The sequence below is a fragment of the Alligator mississippiensis genome, chromosome 1 (genome assembly GCF_030867095.1).
Source record: "Alligator mississippiensis isolate rAllMis1 chromosome 1, rAllMis1, whole genome shotgun sequence".
In the NCBI taxonomy this organism is placed as follows: Eukaryota; Metazoa; Chordata; order Crocodylia; family Alligatoridae; genus Alligator; species Alligator mississippiensis.
Window position 1 is genome coordinate 238,197,735 of NC_081824.1, and position 23,407 is coordinate 238,221,141.

Sequence of the window (23,407 nt, forward strand, 5' to 3'; positions counted from 1 at the left end):
AGGACCGGGGGCGGGGCCTGCGCGTGCGCCGTGACCGCGCGATCCCTGGTTGCACGCACCGGCCGGCCCGCCCCCCGATTGGCTGGCGGCTCCCGCCCCCCCAACATGGCGGCGCCCGGTGAAGGTGTGGGCTGCGAGGACTTTGCCGAGTTCCAGGTGGGGGCGAGGCCCGGGCCTGGGCAGGCCGAGAGGGGCCTGCAGCGGTGGAGACGGGTGCGCGTGGGCCCCGCTCCCGCCCTTCAGCCGGCCCCGCGTGGCGGCCGCGGGAGGCCTCGTGCCGCCCCGGGCTATCGCTTCCGCCCGCGCCGGCCTGTGCGGGGGACGGATGGGCGGGCGGGCGTTCTGCTGCCCAGCGCTGCGGTGCCCGGGCCCGGACAGCCCCGCCTGCGGGCCCCGCGGACGTATTGGGGTCCGGGGCAGATAGAAGAGCGGAGGCTCTCACAGCCCGCTCTACGCACGGACGTGCGGGCTTCTGCGCGGGACGGCCCGGCCCGGCCGGGCTGGCGGTGGGGACACATGCCCGGCTAGGCTTCTCCTCCCCCAGAGGGCGAGGGCAGGTGCAGGCTGTGGGCTCAGGTCTCTCTGCTGCGCTGCCTTTGCCCCGGGCCCGCGACAGCCCCGTACCCCCGGCCTGGCCTGTTGTGGGAGGCACAGCTCATGGCCCCCACTCTTGAACCATGGGCACTCAGCAGGGGTGGGGCCAGCGCAGTGTTCCTGGGGCAAAATCAGCAGGACAGAGAGAGCCCACAGCGAGCAGCCCACATCTCTTCCATGCACAAATTTGGGAGGGCACCGGGGGGGTGGACATAGTGGTTGAGAACTGCACTCCATCCCTCCACGCACCCAGATGAGTAGCCTGTGGCCCCATCCTGCTCCCAGCCCAGATCCTATGCTGCACCCCCAGTCCCTGCCCCACTCCCTCCTTCACCATAGGGGCCTCAATCTACTCCCCCTGCCCTCTTTTCTCTTCTTTATGCCCCTTCTCCTCCATAGAATTGCCTGCAGGGAGCTGTCCTCCATGCTGCCTGGCTGCATTCCTGCCCACATGCATGCATGCAGCTGCGCACATGCACATGGGTCCCCTGCATCCCGCTCCCCACAGCTCCAAGCAGCCCCTTGTGGGCTAGAATACATCCCGCCTGCAAGGGGAAACCTGCCATTTCCCTGGCCCTGGCCCTGGGCCCCACTGGTTCATGCATTAATCTGCCTGTGACCAGCATGGAGACAGCTCCATATTTGATGCTGTTCCCCCAACACCAGCCACTCTCTCAGGGCAGGTCTAAGCTGCTCTGAAAAGGGTTGGGGTGGAAGTGCTTCCCATGGGCCTTCCCCACAGGCATGGCCTCTTCATGTTTTGCTGCTTGAACAGGGCTCTACTCTCAAAACTCTGCCTGTATTTTCCAGGAATGAAGAGCCAGCATTGCTATTCCCAGCCAGGAGACCCAGTGTGTTTGTCCTGTAGCCTTGCTTCCTGGCCTGTTTGGTCATGGTTACAAGTCTAGTTTATTTAAATACCTGCTTCCTCTTTCATCTTCTTTCCAGCAGGTCCCCACTCTTGCTCTGGTATCACAGGTGAAAGGCAGCTCCATTCAAATATTAGTGCCACATCTTGCTCTCACACTCTTCATATAAAGTTTCTTGTGCTTCTTGACTAATTCATATCAAATGCAAAATGTGAAACAACTGTGCACTGCTGTAACCAGGGACTCACATACGTTGTATCCCTTGAATCTGCAGTTTTTCCAAGACATTGCAGAATTCAGTACATTTTGCTGTGAGATGTGCCAGTTTGCTGCAGTGTATATATATTTTTTTCTTCTTTATTGTGGTAGTTTATAAGAACCTTAGTCCTTCCATTGTGGACCTTTATTTCACTAGGTATTGTACAAAAGATGGTCCCACCCCTATGGTGTTTTTTTCCTGTGATTTGTCTGTAGTTGTGCTGTCCAGCTTTTTCTGCTATGGGAGCTTAATTAGATACTTCCTGCAGCAGGTGTAGGAAGACACAGCAGGAGTGGATTGAGAGAGTGTGCTGTGCAGTGGCATAGCTGCGCTTCCTTTGGAAAGGAATGGACGAGCCACTTTCTAAGGAGCCCCTGGGGGCTTTTAAAAAAGTCCTTGAAGTAAATTAGAGTCCCCCCCTCCCCCCTGTTTTGTCCTGCATGCTCAAAGGCATGTGCCCTCACCCTCCTCCCCAGCATACTGCTACTGCTTTTCTTGCTGTCTATGATCAGGAAAAGCTCCAAAGCCACTCAGAGCTGCATGCAGACTGGACTTAGCTGGGAATAGCCACGGTGGTGTTAGCAGTGATGTCAGGGCTGGGTTGCCCTACTCTGCTTGGTCCCTCCAGGAGTGGGATCTCCCAGCCCATTGCTACACTGCTGCTGTTCCCAGCTGAGCCCAGCTTCTGTAGCCTGGCTGGAGCAGTCAGGAGCAGCTTTGAAGCTTTTCCCTCCCCTAGGACAGAGGGGAAAGCAGCAGGCAGACAGGGGAGAGGGGAGAAGATGTGCCTTTGAGACTGGATGAGAGTCCAGCTTGTAGAAAGTGAACCAGAAATGCTGGCTAGCTGGCTTGACATGCCCTGTTTCAAGGGCAGCAGAGCAACGGATACAGGGGAGGTAAGGAGGTGCTCAAGCAAGCTACAAGTTCCTTACTGGTGGCCATGGTGGACAGTACTGGGACTGAAGTCTGGAAAACCCTTAGGCTTGAAGAAGAGGAGAGTGGAGACAGGCTGCCTGGACCAGACAGTGGAATATTTTCCTTGGCAAATTTTAGATCCCTGAGTATCTCTGTGACCCACACGTTAAAAAAAAACAAAGAAAAAAGTTAAAGACTGTATTCAAGTACGTAGAGGTTGGCAATTTGTTTTAGCTACATTCTCTTGCCAACCTAATTCAGCTTCCTACCAAAATGTGCTTTGTTGTATAGTTTTTCTCTGACTTCCCAGTTGCACAAGTGTAAGCAAAGATTTCTTTTTAAGTACAGGAGTTGCTCAGGGTGATGAGGACAATTGATGACAGGATAGTCCATGAATTAAATACTACACTTCCAACAGCTTCCTTTGCAGGGAAAATCGATGCCAAGCAAACCTGTCAAGAGCTCTACGAATCTGTAAGTATATCTGCTCCTTTCTGTCCCAATCCCTGATGCTTTATTAAATATAGAGTCTAGTGAAGGAGAGCACCACATCCTTGTTTCTCAGAGAATTACTGGCCTGGCATGTAGCACGCTATGCATTCCTAAGTGGCCTACTTGATCTTCTATAGTCCCATGCATGTAACATTTACTTGACAGCAGATATACCATGCACATGTTTCTTTTGCTTTACAGTAATGTTCCTTCAGGATATAGTTCTGACCTCTGTGTGGCGATAGATAGTCCATTCATTGTCTCCATATAAATAGTGGTGCTGACATATTCCTGTGTTACTTTCTAAGTAGTCCGGTTCCTGTCAATATTTGATTCCCATCTGCTGTCACTTGTTAAATTCAGTTACTTGCTCCCTTGAGCATCAACGGGAATCAAACTACAGTGGCAAGTACCCAGATATCAAACCTTTTATATTGAGCACCTTCGACTCAGTGAACTAGCAGAGTGAGTTGTGGATAAGAATCAGGTACAAAGTACATAAACAACAAAGCAGGAGGGTTCATCAATGGGAAGCACCCCCTAGGAGAGTTGTAACCTCAGAACTGGGTGTGGGTGGTTATGGTACAACCCTCCTGTCTGTTGCCCCACCTACTTCATTGTCAGAGACAATCTGTCTAAATGACTTGTACCCCAGGACAAAATTCAATGATTGTTGCTGGATGAGAGGGGAGAGTTTGCATGAGACATTTTCTATTTACAGAAAGCAAGAGAATACCATTTTAATAGCTTTATCTGTCTCTGCTGATATTGTGTTCTTATAGCACCTGCTTAGAAAGTTTCTTCATAGCATGTAGTATGAGGCTGACAGTGGTAAAGAAGCATGGTAAGGAAGCCAATATAGTTATATTACTGGAATTCATTTCCTTACCTGCTTTAGAATAGGAAGTAAGACCTGCCCCCAAAGGCAGTTGTCAGTTTGTAAGGAGCAGGATCTGCTTTTGGAAGAGGGAAGGGGTATTCTTCTTCCCTATGATGTGTGGAAGTGAGCTGTTCCACAGGCAGGAGGACATGAGAAGCATTTGTGGGAAAACTAATACCATCAGAGCTATTTAGGCATCATCTTTTTTTATCTTGTTTTGTGATTTGAGGGTCTTTCTATTTCTTCTCTTGGGACATTTAACTTGTTGCTTTCATTCCCCCCTGTACTCACCAACTAGCTGATGGAGGCTCATACCAGCAGGGAGATGATGATCAAAACTTGCATTGCTCAGACTTCCAATGTAGTAAAAGCTCTCCAACAAGAGAGGGAGAAGGCTGAGAATGATATAGCATTGTTAAAGCAACTCAGAAAAGAGCAGACGAAGGTGAGTGGTAACATTTTAAGTCACAAAGGAAGTGTGTGTGTGTGTGTGTGTGGGTGGGTTGAGAGGGTGGTGGGGGGTTGTCTCTAGAAGATTGTTGGCCTGTATTGAAGTCTAGCTGAGATTAATTTGATCTAAAAAGTCTGAAGATTTGTGAATTTGTTTGGAGCAAGGATCAGCCTCTTCAGGCAACAAGACAGTACTGCCTACATTCTCTGAATGTCCTGCTTCAACCCCTGGTTGTGCTGATATACACAAAGATAAATGTGCACAGTACACCCACCTAATAATTACTTTAGTCAAAACCTACTAGCACCAGATAAGCTAAAAATGAAGGCCATTTCATGTTCATATTTTTTATTCACTTTAAAATGCCTGCCAGTGTCTTATTTCTTTTCAGAATTTGAGAAAAGTAATGCATCCAAGAATTTGAAAATACATGCAATAAAACACAAACATTAGAAAACTAGGAAATTTCACTGTTTGAGTGCTGCCTTTTGTACCACACCTTGGTACAGCCTTAAATCAGCCCCCTTGTATCATTGCCGTAGATGGGGCATCGCCACCCCATAACTCAATCTGTTAATTGGTACTTGTACTCAGTTTACCTGCAGTATTAGCCTATAATCATGTCCCTGGCAGTTTTGATTTGCAGTATTTTTGTGTATGAAATACAAATGCCAAGTAGAGAAATTTTTTCCAGACTTCACTAAGCAAGCTTGAGTCTGAATGAAATTGTCATAGCTCACAAATCTCCAGAAAAGAGGATCTGAATTTGTTTTTTCAAAACTCCAGGACCAGTTCCTGTTCTCCAAGCTATGGTTTGTGTGGGTTATGCAACCTATGTTGTTAAAAAAAAAAAAAAGATGGCCACAAACTCCTGGAAGATTGATTCAGGCTCAACATTAGGAAAAACTTCTTCACAATCGGGGTGTCCAGACTGTGGAATAAGCTCCTCCAGAGGTGGTGCAATCGCCTACCCTGGAAATCTTCAAGAGGAGACTAGACAGTCACCTTGCTGGGGTCACCTGACCCCCAGTTATCTTTTCTGCTTGGTGCAGGAGGCTGGACCCGATGATCTTCCGAGGTCCGCTCTGGCCTTACAATTTATGAATCTATGATCTCAGTAACTTAGAGCAAGTGTCTTTACCTCCAAGGCCTTACTAAAATATCCTTTCTAGAGCCTACTAAACCAACCAGCAATAGTGTGATAACTGTTGAGTTTCAAAACTAGTTCCTAGTATCGCTGGACCGCCAAGCTAATGGATAGTCCAGTGGTACATTTTTGAGAGGTTCACAGTAATAGCATTTTCTAGTTTGGGGGATGGGGCAGCAGTTACAAAAACTATTCAAACCGGATCATGTTTTTACACATTTTTTTAATCTTTGAAACCACGAGCCAAATGACTAAATATGTGTTGGACATAGATGTAGCTAATATTCAAGCCAATCTGGACTTTAGTTTTACCTCTATAGAGAGATTTTTTTATTTTTTTCTTGCTCAGTGTATGACTTTACATTTAACCACACTGAAAATGTGTGCTGTTCGATTGCACTCAGCTGCCAGGCAATCCAGATCTTATTGTCCATGTCTTATTGTCTTCATTTTTTACCAGTTCTCCCAGTTTACATTATGTGCAGATGGTATCTGGAATTACTTTGTGGTTTTCAGCCTATAGTCTGTGAGCCCCTTCGGGTCCACAGACTGTGTCTAAGATAACTATGATATATCAAAAGTATGTGAATAACTAAACTTACAATTCAAACGGGTCTGCACCTTCATTCAAAATTTCCAAAGGGGGCCACACCTCCATTCAAATTTTTTTTAGGGGGTTGCAAATGAAAAAAGATTGAAAATCACTGTTGTATGTAATTTAAAAAAAATAAATGACATAGGGCCAAGAACTGAACTTGTAATCTTATTTAAAAAAAAAGAGTTAGAAAAGATGTAGTTTCCGTAAACCCATGGTGACTGTCATTACTCTTTGATATTTTATATTATATTGCAGCAGCAATGACAGGCCTCATCTCCCTACTTAACCCTGTGGTGTCTTTGGACAATATACTTTGTAGTTCTGCATCTTGGTTGATTGTGCATTTTTAGAAATAGGTTAGACAAATACTTGTATAAGATGATTTGGATAGGGATGACTCTGTCTTGAGCAAGGGGTTGGCCCACATGACGTCTGAAGGACCTTTCCAGCAATACTTCTGTTTCTACCTTCAATTCTCTCTCTCTCTCATATGCATCAAATCTTGTATTCACTTATTTTGCTTAGAATCAATGTCAGGTTGAAAGACCTAGCATTCCTCACATCATTCCATTTGTTTTAAGAGTTGGTGCAGCAGTACTTTCTTCCAGCTCTGTGCAACTTTAATGCTCCAGAGAGTTCCTTTCCCATAACCTGAATACCTTGCATCCAGAAGTTTTTATGCCTGAAAATATCTAACTTTAGTGTAGCTGCTATTTAGCATACCCCCTTGCTGGGCAGCTTGTGTGCATATGTTTGGATTTGGGGGATGGGAATCAGTGACCCTGCCTATGGAGGTTTTGTCTGTAGCTAGGGAGTGATAAAAGCTAAGCCTCAACAAGTTTTAGAATTAGGTTGGGGGCATGGGGGGGGAGGGAGGAGGGGGGCAGAATAGAGGGAATGACCCTAGATCTTCAGAATTTAAGATGCTTCATTTATGGGAGATTGAACACAAAACCAGAAAAACAAATTAGTTTGACCCAGATTTTCAATTCTTTTTGTCATTACTAGTATAGAAAGCTGACATAGTAGGTTTAGGACTGGGTGAAATTTGGAAATTGAACACAAGTACTTTTGCATCTTTAAACTTTCTGCTTCTTTGGAGAATGCCTGCATGGCCCTAATATAGACTTTGTAAGGCAGGCTTAAGTCCTTCAGAAAGAGTGAGTTGGCCATGTAGGCTTCAGGAAGACTGCAGTATGTGCACTCTTGGAAATCTGGATGGAGTATATTTCCTGAACTACAGGTACATGACTCTGGAAGGGTTAGGGAAGCAGGATCCTTTTGTGTGCTGTGAGGTTCTGCTGCCTCCCTCCATCTACTTTTGACAGTAGTAAGATCCTGTTTCTGATGTTTCAAAATTCTGCCTTTTAAGGGAAGCTTTTCCTAATCCTCTGTCAGTTAATGGTGTGGGTCATTTTTGCCTTAATGTAACTTCAGATAACCTCATTATTCATACGAATATTTCTTGAAGTCTTCTAAACCCTTAAACTCTTTCAACAGTGAGTTCTGTAATGTCTCATGGCAACAAAGACCACATGGTGGTTAGCAGAACTGTGCATTAGTGCAGGGGTGGCCAGCTTGTGGCAGGAGTGCTACGAGTAGCACAGACAAGATTTTTTGGGTGAATCTGATATCTTTTATTAGACCAACTTAAATAGTTGGAAAATTTTTTTAGCAAGCTTTCAGGTTTAAAAACCCTTTGTCAGGCTAAGGAGGTCTCTGCAGTTGGTGTGTGCTCTTCCTGGATGGAATGAAAAGCAAAGAAACCAGAGGCTGGGCTGGTATGCATACAAGACAGATGGTTAGTGAAGATGTAAATTGAGGAGCCAGTGGGTGAGAAACAGGCTGCGGGGGGGGGGGGGGGGGGGGTGAGGATGAGGATGAATGTAGGAGTTAAATAGTGGAGAGGTACCTGGGGAGTCAGATGTCAGGCAGGTTATAATGCATCATAAATCTAGTGTCTATATTTAGTTCATGATTTTTTGTATCCAGGAGGTTGATGAAGTGAAGTTCATTGGCTCGTCTCTGAGAAATGTTTTGTAAGTTTCCTTTGAGGGTTAGAACTGAGAGATTGGAGAGTCTGATTACTTTATCTTTTGCTTCTTCCAATTTTGGATTTATTGAACTTAGCACTGGAATCACAGGTCTTCTTATCAATCCATCATGATCTGCTCACTGAAATCAAAGGGAAGTTTTCTGTCTACATCTAAAGTCACTGAGCCTATCGGCATACATGTTTTCTTACTAAAGTAACTTGAACAGCAGTATTCTCTGAAAGTACCATAAATCTTTCTCAGGTAGGACATCTTTAGGAAATGGTAAATATTTTCTGTTTGGATATTTTGTAAAGGGTATGATCTTTATCAACCTGTCAGGTTCTTAAAGATGGATTATAATTTAAAACAGTCTGGAGTCTTTAAGTAATGAGACTTAGCAGTCATGTCAGCACTTCAAAAATATCCATTTCTGTTTATCCAGACTTTGAGGTTTTTGAAGGGATTACTTTGTCTGTTTTTGCCATTTGTGGAACAAACAGTTTGACCTAAGAGCTTAAAGTAGTCATTGATCCTTTAGCACAAAGGTCATATTCTTTCTTCTTAAAGGTGCTGGCTAAGATTTGCTTTTAAGAAACGAGGGCCTTAGAGAGAGATTTTATAAGGTACAAATGGCAGTTCAGTGCTAAATTTCTCTATGATTGACTTGCAAACTGTATTTTTAATTTTACCCCAGTTTGTATATACAGTGTGACACAATTTTAAAAATGTTTTGATTGCACATTACCAGTTCTGTAGGACTCCCAGTGTGCTGCACGAAAGACACAGTTTTTTCCAATTAAAACACTGGAATGGAACCTAGGAAAGCTTTTAGTCTTGGTTCTGTTGCAGACTTCCTGTGTGACTTTAATAATGCATGTGGGCAAGGGACCAAAACTAAGGTTGCACAGCTAACCTTTATTTTGTAATAAATAATTTAAGTGCTTGACACTTCAGCCTTAACTTGTTTCTTGGACCCACCTGCTATAGGGGCCTGTTTATTGCTTATTAATTTGCACAAATAGTTCTCATTGGAGAAAGATGTTGCTTCTCATTAACTATTTCTACCAGGCAGTTGCCTTCATGGATCTATATTCTTAACTCTCTTTATTGCAGGCATACCTGATTGGGGTGCTGGAATGGCAGCAGGAGAGCAAGGGCCTTCAAACTTGTGGAGCGCAGCAGAGGCAGAATGCAATTGCAAGAGAGGTGTCACTGTCCAAAGCTAGGTTAACCTCCCTTGGCCCTGCAACTGCTTCAGTTTTGTATTGAGTGAGAATCCAAAGCCCTGAATTTGGTGGCAACTGCAGGAGTAGGGGAGGATTAACCTGGCTTTTGACAGTGACACCTAACACCACCTCCTGCATCAATGTCCTTCTTCCTCACATATACTCCTTCTACTCTATGTTGTGAAGGCTCAAGACCCTCTGTTCCATTCTGGCACCTCCCTTTACTGAAAGCCTGGGACTTGTGTGCCACTCACAACTGCCTGTGCCATTTGTGGCATGTGTGTCACAGGTTGGCCACCTCTGTCTTATTAGTACAGGGGCGGGCAATTATTTTGGGCAGAGGGCCACTTACTGAGTTTTGGCAAGCCATCAAGGGCTGCATGATAGTCAGTCAGGGGCAGATAAATACTAATTTTCTAAATTTTTTAGGGGCCCCGCAGGCCGGATAGAATGGCCTGGCTGGCCACTTTTTGCCCACCCCTGTATTAGCATCTTCAGTCGTTGATAGCTCCTTGACTGAGTGGCAGGAACTGTAAAACTCATTTACTGTAGGCTTGAGCCTGTACGATGAAGGAGGATGCTTGCCTATGCTTGATGGGCACATTGAGCAAGGAAGTTTTCATGGCATATGAATAGATTGGAGGACTGGTCATTCCGGTTATTGTATTGTATGACTAATGAGTGTGTTTTGTCTTCTTTCTCATTTTTTGCAGTTGAAATTGATGCAATCAGAGTTGAATGTTGAAGAAGTGGTGAATGACAGAAGCTGGAAGGTACTGGGCAATTATTATAGTAAACATAAGTCATATTACTTATGACTTCTATCTATATGTTCAGAATGATGTGTGACCATGATGCATGAAAGGGTAATGAGGCAGGTGTCTAGTGGGGTGGATGAACTGGCAGGCAGGTAGTTCTGTGGATTCATCACTAAAGTCATGGCTCTGCCTCCTTTTGTGGCCTTCCCTGACAAAATTGGGAAGGTAACATCCTTCCTTTCTCCCCCTTCTTCCCCACATCCTCAAAGGGGTGGGTGTGGGGGTGTGTGTTTGGAAGGGGGCGCAGGGGAAAGTACATTACCATTCCAGTTACCAGGAATCTCATCTTCATCATCAGGGATCCTGGTTTTCCCTGATAAAAAATTGCAAATTCTCTGATTTAAAAAACCCCAAATCCGTGATTAAAATGAAAAGTCCTCTCAGTGTGTACGTACCCCCACCTCCCCCGATTTCTGTTCTGCACTGGTATAGGTTACTGGTCTCATCGGTGCTTGAGTCAACTTAGTGGCCAGCTAAGTTGATCACAAGTGGGAGCCGGGCTTTTATTGGTCCGTCTTGTCAGGTGAACCGATGCTCCATGATGTTATGCAGAAGAAGACCCAAAATTGACATGTCTAGTCCCACTTTTTACAGTCTTGTCAGTTCATTCAGTCCTCTGGGCTTTTGCTGTGTTACCACTGTGTTTCTCTTTGAAGGTCGATTGATGTTGTTCTCTCGCTGTTCTGGGGCAAATCTTCTTGTTTTGGTCTCTTATCTGTCTGCATTCTTCAGCCAGTCACCAACTGGTGTTTTCCTTTTCCACAGCCACACTCTCACCCATTTCCTCACGCATGCAGTGTACAAAGGAGTGAAAGGTTGAGCACTTATGTCAAGCTACAGAGCGATACAAAATGGAGTTTCTTAAGGCAATGCAAAACTCAAGAACACCCCCCCCACCCCCCCCATCAAGATAATACACAAGATTAAGGCAATAGGCAAAAGTCTATCTCCATGTTATTTACCTAACTTAAAGCTGGTATTTATTCCATTTCCATAACAACAGGCAACAGCAGGGCCACACAACTGCTTGCCACTGTCAGATCCACCCTGCCCTGGCGATGCATCCCATGTGCATGTGGCAGCAGTGAGAGGCACAACTCTGTGCTGCCGCCTCTGCTGCTGTTGCGCAGGTAGGGGACACATCGCCTGGGCAGCGCAGTGCTTGCAGCTGCAAGGAGATCCCTATGAGGCCTCGCTGTTGCCTGCAATGCTGGGTTGCACCCACAGGGCTGTGGAGGCCTTGGGGGAGGGCAGTAGGGCAGGAGCCCAAGCTTGCAGCAGTCAGTCCGCCCCATCCCTGCCCCGTGCATAGAACTGGGGGGCATGGGTCACCCCTGGGAGTTCACACAGCAATAAGGAGCTGGCCCCACCCCCACACCTCCCAGGTGAGCCACCCACGGCCCCATCCAGCTCCCTGCTGGGGCCCTGCAGCCGTGCATTGCATCCCCAGGCCCTAAGCCCTACACATTGCCTCGCTGGCCAGCAGGCTGAGTTCCAGCACTGCCCAACTCCCTCCCTCCTGATGCGGGGCCTCAATTCCCCATTGCCCCAGCTCTCCCTACTTACCTACAGGAGCTGCTTTCCAGGCTGCCTGGCAGCCATGTGCATATACACGCACGTGATGCCCCCTGCCTAAGTGCCCTTCTTCCGCTTCCCCCAACCCCTTGTACGCTGAAACTCTGCTAGCTGGCACAGAGCTCTTTGCAAAACTGCAAAATCTGTGGGTTTCTTCCCTAAAATGAGAAATCTGTGTTTTCATCTGGTTAAAGGGGAAATCTGTGTTTTACTCTGTTTTTCCATGGGAACTAGAAAACCCGGATCCCTGTTCATCATGAGGAACTATAAGGAAATAGGGAACTAGCATCTGAGAATGCTCATGTTTGATTGAACAACACTAAGATGTTTTCTTTAATATCAGTTTTTGTTTCTCATAAGGAGGGAGAGACTTTAGCAGTAAAGCAAGTTTTATTTCTTGTTTTGTCACCAGTTTAGTGTGCAGTTTTGGACTTCTAACTTCAAACCTACTCTATTTGCCAATGAGTTAAAAGCATTGTTGCTGATATTTGTCTAACAATACTGAAATCTATGTGCAGTAGAGCAGGGGGCATCAAACATATGGCTTGCAGGCAAAATCAGGGCCATGGAGCCATATCATCCAGCCCCCAGTGCTACCTGTGGATATCAGAGTGACCCACAAGCAGCATGCAGGGTATGCCAGATTGCCTCGTGCACTTTGCGGGGCGCCCATTCCAGCTCACATCCTAGAGCAGTAGAAGAATGCCTGCTGTTAGCAGCACAGCATCAGAGTATCTGTATGCCACTCTTGGGCTGTGCTGCATGGCCCCATGGTGGCTGAAGCAGGCAGGACCATACTGGTTGCAGTACCCACTCCAGCTCAGGGTGGATTGATTTAAATCAGGTCAATTTAAATCATAATTTACATCAGGAAGCCAAGAGCTCAATTTAAATAATTGATTTTTTTCAACTCTCCCACTGTATATTTTTGTTTGTTTTTTAACGAAAGGTGAATTTTCATTGGTTAAAACAAGTTGATTTACAACTAAATAGAGTTTTTGCAGTAGATTTGGTGTATATGTTTCCACTGCTCCTTACTCTTCTCCCTTTCCCTTTTCCACACAAGAAATTAACAACAGGGTGGTGAATCACTGGAATGATTACCTAGAGAGGTGGTGAAACCTTCATTCTTGGAGGTTTTTAAGGCCTGGCTTGACAAAGCCCTGACTGAAATGATCTAGTTAGGATGGTCTTGCTTTGAGCAGGGGTTTAGAGTAGATGACCTCCTAAGATCCCTTCCAACCCTAATTTTCTATAATTCTATAACAAACCAAACTCCTTCTCTCTGGGTGCATCTACATGTATGTATTAATGTGCAGCAATAAACTCTGGCACATATCATGCCAGAGCCAGTTGCTCCTGGGCACTGTGTTTACCCATGTACGTGGGACTCTAGCATGTTGAGCCAGGTTGGTGCAGTAGTGGCTGGCAGGTAGCCCAGGGGGTTAGCTTGCCAGCCCATGGCTGTTCCAACCCAGCTCAATGTGCTGTGGAGGGGCTGGTTGGGGCACAAGGATGCTGCAGTGTAGGGTTAACTGGCAGGCAGCCTCTGCACTGAAGCACAGTTGTGAATCAGTCACCTGGGCAGTGTCTATACATGCACTGCTGCACGGAAAAAAGGTCCACAGCAGGACAGTACTTGTATTTACAAGTACTGACCTTCTGTGGAGTTCATTAGTTTTCTGTAGCCTAATAGGGCCACGCATGTAGATGCTGAGATGTTTACTGCAGAGCTAATTAGTCAGCTCTGCAGTAAACCTCCTGTGACAGCCTACTGCACTCCCCTCCCCCAAAAACTCTACCTCTACCAATCCATGATTTTTGTTGTTGTAACCCCCTAGGCTTGTGTGCTGTGGTATTTTAGTTTAGAGACATGCATAGAGCACTTGAAGTTAGTATTTACAACTCTGTACATATGCAGAGGAACCAAGAAAGGCCATTTAACTGAAGTACCCAGAACTATTCAGTAGCAAGGGTTGGCAGTTACTGAGCAGACGCTTGTTTTTTCATGAGCTGGAGAATAAGCCGCCATTAAGCATGCAGAGTCCTGTGTATTCATAATTTCAGAGCTGAGATGATCAGAGCTCAGATAGAGCCAATGAAACAGAAGTTTTGATGCCATCCAGGTGGACTCTGTGGATTATCTTGATCAAGGAGGACACATGATGGTGTCTGCTGGAGTCAAAGGCCAGGTCCCAAAATTTGTGATGACTTTGCCGCTCCTTTGCATACTATAGTTTAGACCCTGCAACCCTTGGAGGGTCAGGCCCGTAATACATGAAACATGCCATATTTTTAAAGCTTGACCTCAGAAGTTAGATGTTTTCCCATCATTCTTATATAGAAGAAAATCAGCCTTTAACTCGAGAGATTTTAGTGTAGAGGCTCATGGACTCAATGTGTTATTTTATTTGAATTACTTTAATAGATTGTACTACATTTATACCTTACCTTATGCTATATTAAATTCACATTTCATTAAGCTGGTTTATTTTTAAAGAGGAAAACTTACAAAAAATCCAATTTAAATGTAAGAAAAATTCATGTTTTTTAAAGGATGATTAAAAAAAAAACAAACCCCAACCCTGCTCCAGATCCAGAATGCAGGGTAGTCTGACCTGCAAACTGTCTCTGTGCCACTCATCCTGCAGTAGCGGGTTAGCCTAGTTATGCTAGGGGCTGTACCAAGGTGATGGATTCTTCCACATGTTAGGTTGTGTCCGTTTATCATTTTGCAGTTAATATTCCTGTTTTGAAAGCTTTTCCTTTTTCTTCCCTGTTGCTGGGCAAAAGAAAAATGAGAAATTCTCTCTATTTTTGGTTATAGGACAAAACCAGAAACTGACTCTGTTAAATGCTAACAAGGCAGAATCAGACTAACCAGGCAGAACTGGTTTTCACCATTGTCAGAAAAGTAAGTTTGCTTGCTTGTTCTGAAGAAAAGCTACTTTTTGTGCTAATTATCTTTACTTTCATAGATTCATAGATTGTTAGGGGCTGGAAGGGACCTTGCAGATCATTGGGTCCAGCCCCCCCCCCTCTAGGCAGGAAGACAACTGGGGTCAAGTGACCCCAGCGAGGTGACTGTCCAGTCTTCTCTTGAAAACCTCCAGGGTAGGTGACTGTACCACCTCTGGAGAGAGTTTACTCCACAGTCTAGACACCCTGACTGTGAAGGAGTTTTTCCTGGTATTAAGCCTGAAGCAGCCTTCCAAGAGTTTGTATCCATTGGTCCTGGTCTTCCCCAGGGGTACCCTAGTGAACAGTTGTTCTGAGCTCCTGATACACTGATATAGCGGTATGCTACTATCAAGTCCCCTCTCAACCATCTCTTCTTTAGGCTAAAGAGGCCCAGGTCCCTCAGCCTATCCTTGTATGGCTCGCCTTGCAAGTCCCTGATCTTATGGGTGGCTCTTTTCTGGACCCTCTCAAGTTTTTCCACATCCTTATTAAAGTGCGGCACCCAGAACTGGACACAGTACTCCAACTGCAGTCTCACCAGTGCTGAGTACAATGGGAGTATCACTTCCTTAGTTTTACATGAGATGCATTGGGTGATGCATGCCAGCTTGTTGTTTGCCCTGCTGGCTACTGCATCGCATTGACAGTTCATATTCATGCGATGGTCAGTCATTACCCCTAGGTTCCTTTCAGTCATGGTGCAAGTCAAGGTGTCACCACTGAGCCTGTAGGTATGTTGGGGGTTGTTTGCCCCCAGATGGAGCACCTTACACTTGGAAGTGTTAAACTTCATCTGGTTTATCGAGAGTCTGCCCAACTCTTGAGCCTGTCCAGGTCCGCCTGTATCTGCAACCTATCTTCTGACATGACACAGCCCCATAACTTGGTTTTGCCCGTGAACTTGGCCAGCAAGCTTTTCACTCCCCCAACCAAATCATTGATAAAGATGTTGAAAAGCACCGGTCTAAGCATGGACCCCTGAAGGACACCACGGGCCACTTCACGCCGAGACAACACGGATCTGTTCATGAGAACTCCTTGGGTCCTACCCTGTAGCCAGTTTCCTACCCACTGAACCGTTGAGCAGCTGAGCCCACAATCTTCCAGTTTTCCCACTAGATCATTTTGTTCATTTTAAATAGCCAGTTAAGAAGTGACTATTTCTGTGAAGTACTTGGAGGATTAGTGTAGCTTACCAGCAAAAGAGATGCTCTTTTTTGGGAACGTTTGCCTGTGGGTTTGAGTCCAGCTATTATGCAGCCAGCAGGTAGTATTCAAAAGAAAACACACCCATGGGCACCAGCCCCTGGGGTTTGAATTGCAGGAATCTTTGTAGATAAAAAAGGAAAAATACCTCATAGTGTATGCACATGTATGTTTGGAACCCTTTCAAAAGGGGAACATTTCAAAGGACAGCACCTGTTAACTTCCAGTTGTTCAATGTGAACAAGCTGAGAAAGATTCAAATGCAGCAAAACAGCTCCAGCTTTTATGGTGGCCTCTTTTAAGATGGTTTTTAACTGTAGGTTCCTCCATTTTCTCTATTGGTGAAATGGGGCAAACTTCTGGGAGGTTGTAAGGGTTAATCAGTTAACACTTAAAGTGCTTTAAGATCCTTAAATGGTTTAGGGATGTGAAAGCTTAACCAATTAATCGTTTAACCGATAAGTGCAGTGATAACTGATTTCAGGGGTGTTGGTTATAGCTGTGTTGGTCTAAGGACATAGACAGACAAGGTTCTTTGGGTAAATGTGATATCTTTTATTAGACCAGCTAAGTAGTTGGAAAAATTGTTCTTTGCAAGCTTTTGGGCACAAATGCCCTTCTTCAGGCATAGGGAGAGGCTGCTGGTGTTTTGTGTATTCTCCTGGGTGAAATAGAAGCCAGTGTGCAAAATGCAGGTCTGTGAAAATTCAAATATGTGCAGTGAGAATCAGAGGGGATGGGAGACAATAGGTGTGAGATGGGTAGGTTGGGAGGGAAAGGGGGGAATGTTGACCTGGTGATGACATGTAGAGAACTTACCTGGGGTTATAGGATTATGCTACCTCCTTCCCCTTCCCTCTCTGCCCCCCACCCCCAAGGGCTCTGAGAGCTGCTGTGTTATTAGTTAATCATTTAACCAATATAATTAGAGGTTAAACCAATATTTTAAATTATATTTACTCCCTAAAATGGACAGGAGCATTAATAAACCTGAGCTGTGAGTGCTCCTGTGGCCTAAGGCAGAAAAATCATTAAATCATGTAAAATTCAATAGAGAGTAAGTTGGAAGAAGGTAAGTCCCTTTTTTTTTTTTTTTTTTTTAGCTTTACCTAATCCAGGGGTAGGCAGCCCCCAGCATGGGTGCCAGCATGTGGCACTTGAAGGCATTTTGCTTGGCACATGCCTCAGGGCGGATGGCAGGATAGGGGCCAGGACTACACTGCCACAACAAGGATCAGGCCCCTCGTGGTTCCTCTACCATCTGCCCCTGGCATGCCAACATCTTACAAGTCAAGGTTGTGGTTGTTTTTGGCACTCTGCCCAAAAATGTTGCTGACCCCTGACCTAAGCATTGCAGTCAAAAGTACTAACACTTGTGGTTGTGGGTCCTTTGATTTTTATTCCCAGGCATGAAGGATTCCTAAGCATCCTAACTACTAACTTCTAAAAAAGTTGTCTGGCATGCAGTGATAATTTGGAGGCTGCAAGGCAGTATATAGCCCAAGTACATCCTGAGTTTCCATATCGCAATAATTTGCAGCTTATCTTTCAGTACTTTGCTTAAACAATATATATAGGCTATTTATCATATACAGATCAAGTAAAAAAGACAATTAAAATCAAGCCAAAGTAGGACTGGCTTTGCAATGCATGTTGTAACATATGTTGCAAGTCACAATTTTTCATCAAGGTTGTGGGCAAGCCTTAAAAATCACTTCCCCATAAATAGCCTAGCCCTAGGAATTGGAGTTTTTGGAAAGAAAGATTTAAAAATGATATATTTAAAATTATTTCTCTTACTTCTATGAAGTGAGCCATTGTTTGCTAAAAACTACCAATAGCTAGAAGGTAACAATCAGAATATGTATGAAACATACATATGAGAGAGGATGGGAGACAATAAGTGTGAGATTGGGAGGGAAAGTGGGGAATGTTGACCTGGTGATAGAATGTAGCTGGTAAAATGCAGAGAAGTCACCTGGGATTATAAGATTGGGTTTGGTGCCTACCCTACTTTAGATCTTAAATGCTAAATAAAATCAGATCTGGGAAGAATACTATGGGAGCTTCAAACAAAAAAAAAAATGGTATTGCAAGAAGTGGCATCTACTAGCTTGGCTCACTACTGAGTCAGTACCTTACCTTGACACTAGGTGGCAATCTTGCTGAGTTTTGGGTCTTACTTTTGCACACACAAAAACCAAAGTAATAAGTAACTCATAAGCAGGGTTTTAATTATTTGATGCAAGTCTGAGCATAGACTTTATTTAGGATGTGTGTCTATTTAAAAGCTGTTTTTATCGGCTCTCTTTGTAGCAAACCATCTACAAATGTGTTTAATTTCTTGTGTAAAGCCTTCAGTTAGAGCAGGGGTGTCCAGCCTTTTTGAATGTGGGCCTGGATCACGAACTTTTTATCACCCAGTGGGCCGGTGAGCCATATTCAAAGATCTCACAGGAAGTGGTATCACATCAGGAAGTGATGTCACGTGACCTTTGACACCAATGAAGTTGCAGGAAGTAACAATGAAATGGGTCTGGAAATGTGGTTTAAAATCCCAAATAAAAACAGTATAAAAGCAACAATGAAATAATACCAAACACTTGACTAAAATAAACACTTAGGTTACAGCAGCAAGCTTTTTTGGCATTCCTCCCTTGTCAGCCTGGCAGCTTTGCAGGGAAAGGGGCCAGGCCTTGGGTGCTGCTTGGTGCCCTGGCCACATTTTGCCCAAACCCATCCTCCCAGACACTCGCTGCTTGGAAAGAAACAGGCTAGAATCAGGGGCTCAAACCCCCTTCTGGCTGCCTTGGCCTGAGTTCCTCAGAGTTTTGCATCCTATTATTATTTTTTAAAGGTGAAGGTGGCTGAGACCTCTCGCCTGTACCACACAAGGCTTCTGAGACAGAAGGGTGCCCATTCTGCTGCCCTGGTGGCTGTGGACACTGCCTTGGAGAGGGAGGTGAAAGGTCAGGGATGCCCCTGGCTTCCCTGCATTGTTCTCTAGCCTCCTCCAGCTGAGCCTTCTCTAATGCAACCTTGTATTAACTTTTTTTTACTTTTTGGGCCCCTGTGCCCCCTCGGCTGTGCCCATACAGGCTGGGAGGGAGATGGCCTCCATCTGCGGCGTTTGGTGGCTCTGGGCTGGGGGTGCAGCTGCAAGGCAGCTGAGTTGGTGCAGGGTGGCCTGTGGCCCTGTGTGGGCAGAGCTGTCTGCTTGGGGGCAGCTGGAGGTTTAGTTTTCTCTTCCTGGATACAAGCCTGGCTCGGGTGGCCCTTGACCAGTGGCAGCTGGCAGGCTTCGGGGCTGGGGGCTGTTAGCCGGAGCCCAGCCACCCGGGCCTTTCAGTGGCACACAGCACTTCTGGCCTCATGGCTGCAAGGAGCAGCCAGGACTGGGAGCAGCCAGCAGGGCAGGGCAGGAGCACAGCAGTCCCAGGGCCCCTGGCCCCACCCGCAGCAACTAGCTCCTGCCCCAGACTGAGGCGAGGCCGCTGGAGGAAGCGGCGACTGGTCCTGCCCGGGCTGTGCAGCGCCAGGCTCTTCCCCCCGGCTCTTCTCCGGCGATGGCAGCAGGCACCGCAGCTGCTGCCCCACATACTGACGCCGGCGCCGGGCAGCCCTTCCACAGCCAGGAGCCAGGTAACACTGTGCTGCCCCCTGCGTAGAGCACCTCTGGACCGGGCTCCTCCTGCCTCCCACCCAGCCCGGCGGGATCTTACCTTGTGCCTCCGTCTGCCATGCATGCGTAGGGCCCGGGCCATGCTGCAGCTCCCCCGGCCAGGGCCAAGGGGCGGAGCCAGAGAAGAAGCTGCATGCGTTCTATCCAGCTCATCTAATCAGGTGCGGCTGGGGCAGCCCTGTGCTGGGCCGTGCAGCCCTCGGGGCAGTGGCGGCGGAACCTGGCTCTCTGATGAGCCCGGCCCCACGGGGGTAAGCAGCTCCCCTCCCTTCGCTGCTGGCTGGGGCCCCACAGGCCGGCCCTGGCCGCCTCGCCTCACTGCTGCCCTGCCGCCGCCGTGGAGTGCGGAGCAGGCACCTCAGGCCAGATAGAATGGCTTCGCAGACCGCACGGCGGCCCGCAGGCCGTATGTTGGACAAGCCTGAGTTAGAGAAACTAAGATAAGCTGTCAAACATGAGCAATTGATTGTCAGGATTGGAATTATCCCCACATAAAGGTTGCTGTGTTAATATTGCACTTTTATCTAAAAGCACTCTACTACAAACTGCCATGTTTACATGAGACACTGCCTGCACAGTTGTTACCGCACAGTCATTTAGTACTTGCATACGCAAGTACTAAATGACGCTTTGTGCCACATAACACGACTGCGCAATAGCAAATAGCTACCATGCAGTCAACATCTTGTGTAGACACGGCCACTGTGTATAAGTCTTGTACCAAATTTACATATAGGTACAAGCTATAATAAATCTAGTTAAAATTTCATCCTCCACTATGATTCTTCCACCTCTCGTGTGGAACCTGGCATCCATTGGGTAATACCATCATTGCTAAAACAGACTAGCTCAGGAAGTAACAAACAGTGTATCCAATTTAAATGCTGAAATCAGTTTAGCCTGGCAGAATGCAATTTCTAAGTTATTTCTTGTGAAAAGTGTCACAGTATCTCTAAGGACTGCAAACTGCCAAAACCTGAGTTTTGTTTCATCTGAAATGTTACATTGCATGGAGAAACAGTTGCCAAATCTGATCTCAACCTTGTGTGTGGAGGATTTTTATGGGAGGAATGACTTGCTCTTTTGGTCTCCCAGGTATTTAACGAGCGCTGCAGAGTTCACTACAAGCCTCCAAAGAGCCAGTGATGCAAGGATGTTTCCCATGAAGGTGGTCTACAATCATGACCAAAGTTGGAAGACATTGGGCAAACTGTATGGGACCTTTCTGGAACCAGTAGAACCCAGTCTCATTTTGTTTTCACTTAGCTGGAATCTTAAGTTTAAATGATTCTCTTAATTGAGAGAAACCAACTTCTGTTTTGTACAAAATGTGTGAAACCACTTTTATAACTAATAAAATGATTTTCAGATGGGATCTGATATTGGCATCTTTTCTTAATTTCTTACACACACACACACACACACACCCCTTGGAGCCGTGGTACCTCATTGAGAAGTACAGCTCTGGATCTGCCCTATTCATATGCTCTCCCTTTGCTGGCCACCAAGTGGGGGCTGGAGGGGAATTTCCCCCCTCCTATTGCTACAGGGCTGGGTGGGGGGGCCAGTTGCCACATTCCTCACCAGTGTTGGGTGGTAGTGGCAGCCCAGGCTGGGGCTGGGAATGGAGCTGTGCCAATGCCTCTGCTGGCACTCATACGTTAGGGTTCCAGCCAGTCCCTTTTCCTTCTCCCCGATCCATGCCTTTGGGGTTACAACTGGGTTTTGCCTCCCACCGCAGTCAGCATGGACTTGTGGGGGCTTTGCCTTCCCCTGTGTCTGAGGGAAGGCACTAGGCCTGGGGTTTCTCCCATGTGTTTAGCTCCCCTCAGAGCAGCAGGGAAGCACAGCCAGCCCTCGTCCCCCTGCCTTTTCTGGGGCATTGCCAGCAACTCTCGGGGCCTTGGAGCACTAGGCCTGGTGGATGTACAACAGCAGCACTGGGTGTTGATGGCAGCACAGGATGGTGATGGGGATAGAGCTGTGCCAATGCCCCTGCTGGCTCTCACAACCAGAGGTCCTAGCCAGAGGGTCCTGTCCCCTTCCCTCCTCCCTGATCCTTGCCTTTGGTGTCAGGAAGGGGTTTTCTTTCCCACCTCAGTCAGCATAGATTGGAGGGTGCTTTGCCTTCCCCTGTGGCTGGGGGTAGGGCACTAAGCCTGAATCCCTCATCCTGTCAAGGGCTGTGAGTGAGCGAGCCCTGTGGGCTATGTAAATGTTGGGGTAGGGAGTGGGGTTCATGTTGGTGTTTGAGAAGCCAGTGGCCCCAGTGTGGGCAGGCCCCCATTCTGCCTGCTGGATCACAGGAAGTTGCTGCTGCCAGCTGGGGCCAGTGGCAGCACCAATCTTCCTGGTACTTGGTGCAGACTGCGCCCAGCGCCAGTCCCAGGTAGCAGGAGCAGCTTCATGTGATCCAGTAGGCAGATCAGGGGCCCGCACCCCTGGGAGGAGTCCAGCACAACCCTGTAGCCCTCCTGAGGGTGCGGGCGGGCCCCCAATCTGCCTGCCAGATGACAGGAGGCTGCTGCTGCCAGCCGAGATTGATGCTGGGCGCAGCCCGCACCCGGCACAGCTCCAAGGAGCTGAGCCCGATGGCAGAAGGCAGCGCTTTGCTTCCCACCACCGGGCTGAGTTCCACAGGGCTGCTAACCACTGGGAGCTCAGCCTGGTGGCGGGAGGTGGTGCGCAGCACCGGCTCTGCTTGCCTCCCGCCCTGGGCTGAGCTCCATGGGGCTGGTGGAGCGGTTTGGAGTGCAGCCTGGTGGTAGGAGGTGGGGAGAGCCAGGGCTGCGCTCCCCACTGGGCTGAGCCACCTGGGGCTGCAGAGCCACTTGGAGAGCAGTGCTGGCTCTCCCCTGCCTCCCACCACCTGGCTGCTTTGAAACTTGAGACATTCTGACACTTTCGAAACATTTCGATTGCCCTCATTTCGTTTTGAAGCTGTTTCAGTGCTTTTTGTTTCATTTGGATTTTGCTGTTTCAAGCTTGAAATGCATCGAAACAGCTTTGAAATGAAACACTTGGCAAAATTTCACACAGCCTTGGGGGTCAGACTCGATGATCTATTGAGGTCCCTTCCGACCCTAACATCCATGAATCTTAACTGCTGTCAAATCCCCCCTCAGTCTTCTCTTCTGCAGGCTCAATAATAAGTCCAGTTCCCTCAGCCTTTTCTCTGCCCAGTCTCCTAACCATTTTTGTGAGCCTTTCGTTGTGTGTGAACCATGTTTATTTCTGCCTGTGTGTTTGTGTGTGCTATTTTCTTCTGCCTCTATGTGCATGTCAGTGTGCCATGTACGTTTCTGCCTATCTCTGTGTGTGTTTGTGCTGTTTCTTCCAGCCTGTGTGTGCATGCACGCGTGTGCTGTTTGTTTCTGTCTGTGTCTCTTTGCACACGCTGCTTATTTCTGCCTGTCTGGATGTATGTGTGCTGTGTTTCTCCCTGTTGTGTTGTATTAGTTTGTGTGTGTGTGTGTGTGTGTGTGTGTTTGCTGTGTCTTTCTGCCTGTGTGCATGTGCTGTGTTTTGTTCATGTGCATGTGCGAGCATGTGAGTGAGAGCCGTGTGTGTGCGTGCGCACGTGTGTGAGAGATGCTGGGTTTGTTTCTGCCTGTCCCCCTGTGTGTGCTGTTTGTTTCTACATGTGTGTGTGGATGCCATGTTTGCTGTTTGGTCAGACACTGACAGAGAATGTAGGC

At 47.0% G+C, this 23,407-nt stretch overlaps 1 protein-coding gene across 3 annotated transcripts; it reads left to right on the plus strand.

The window, feature by feature from the left end:
- Positions 1-47: 47 nt before the first annotated feature.
- On the plus strand, positions 48-21,084 carry MIX23 (mitochondrial matrix import factor 23). Of its 3 annotated transcripts, XR_002087914.2 has the most exons (6): positions 48-156; positions 2,986-3,111; positions 4,308-4,454; positions 10,181-10,240; positions 14,688-14,774; positions 20,805-21,084. XR_002087914.2 is itself a non-coding variant. In XM_006273254.4 (5 exons), the coding sequence occupies exons 1-5, from the start codon at positions 106-108 to the stop codon at positions 20,853-20,855; spliced, it is 435 nt and encodes a 144-aa protein (XP_006273316.2). In that variant the 5' UTR covers positions 49-105; the 3' UTR covers positions 20,856-21,084. The 3 variants fall into 3 exon arrangements, 2 of the variants coding, with proteins under 2 accessions (XP_006273316.2, XP_059576305.1); XM_006273254.4 differs by lacking the exon at positions 14,688-14,774 and having other exon boundaries at positions 49-156; XM_059720322.1 differs by lacking the exon at positions 14,688-14,774 and having other exon boundaries at positions 97-156; positions 2,981-3,111.
- The last annotated feature ends 2,323 nt before the right edge of the window (positions 21,085-23,407 follow it).

Coding starts and splice junctions, on each gene's coding strand:
- MIX23 (XM_006273254.4), top strand. CDS start 106: ATGGCGGCGCCCGGTGAAGGTGTGGGCTGCGAGGACTTTGCCGAGTTC. Junction 157..2,985: donor AGGACTTTGCCGAGTTCCAG/GTGGGGGCGAGG, acceptor TTTTAAGTACAG/GAGTTGCTCAGGGTGATGAG. Junction 4,455..10,180: donor TCAGAAAAGAGCAGACGAAG/GTGAGTGGTAAC, acceptor CATTTTTTGCAG/TTGAAATTGATGCAATCAGA.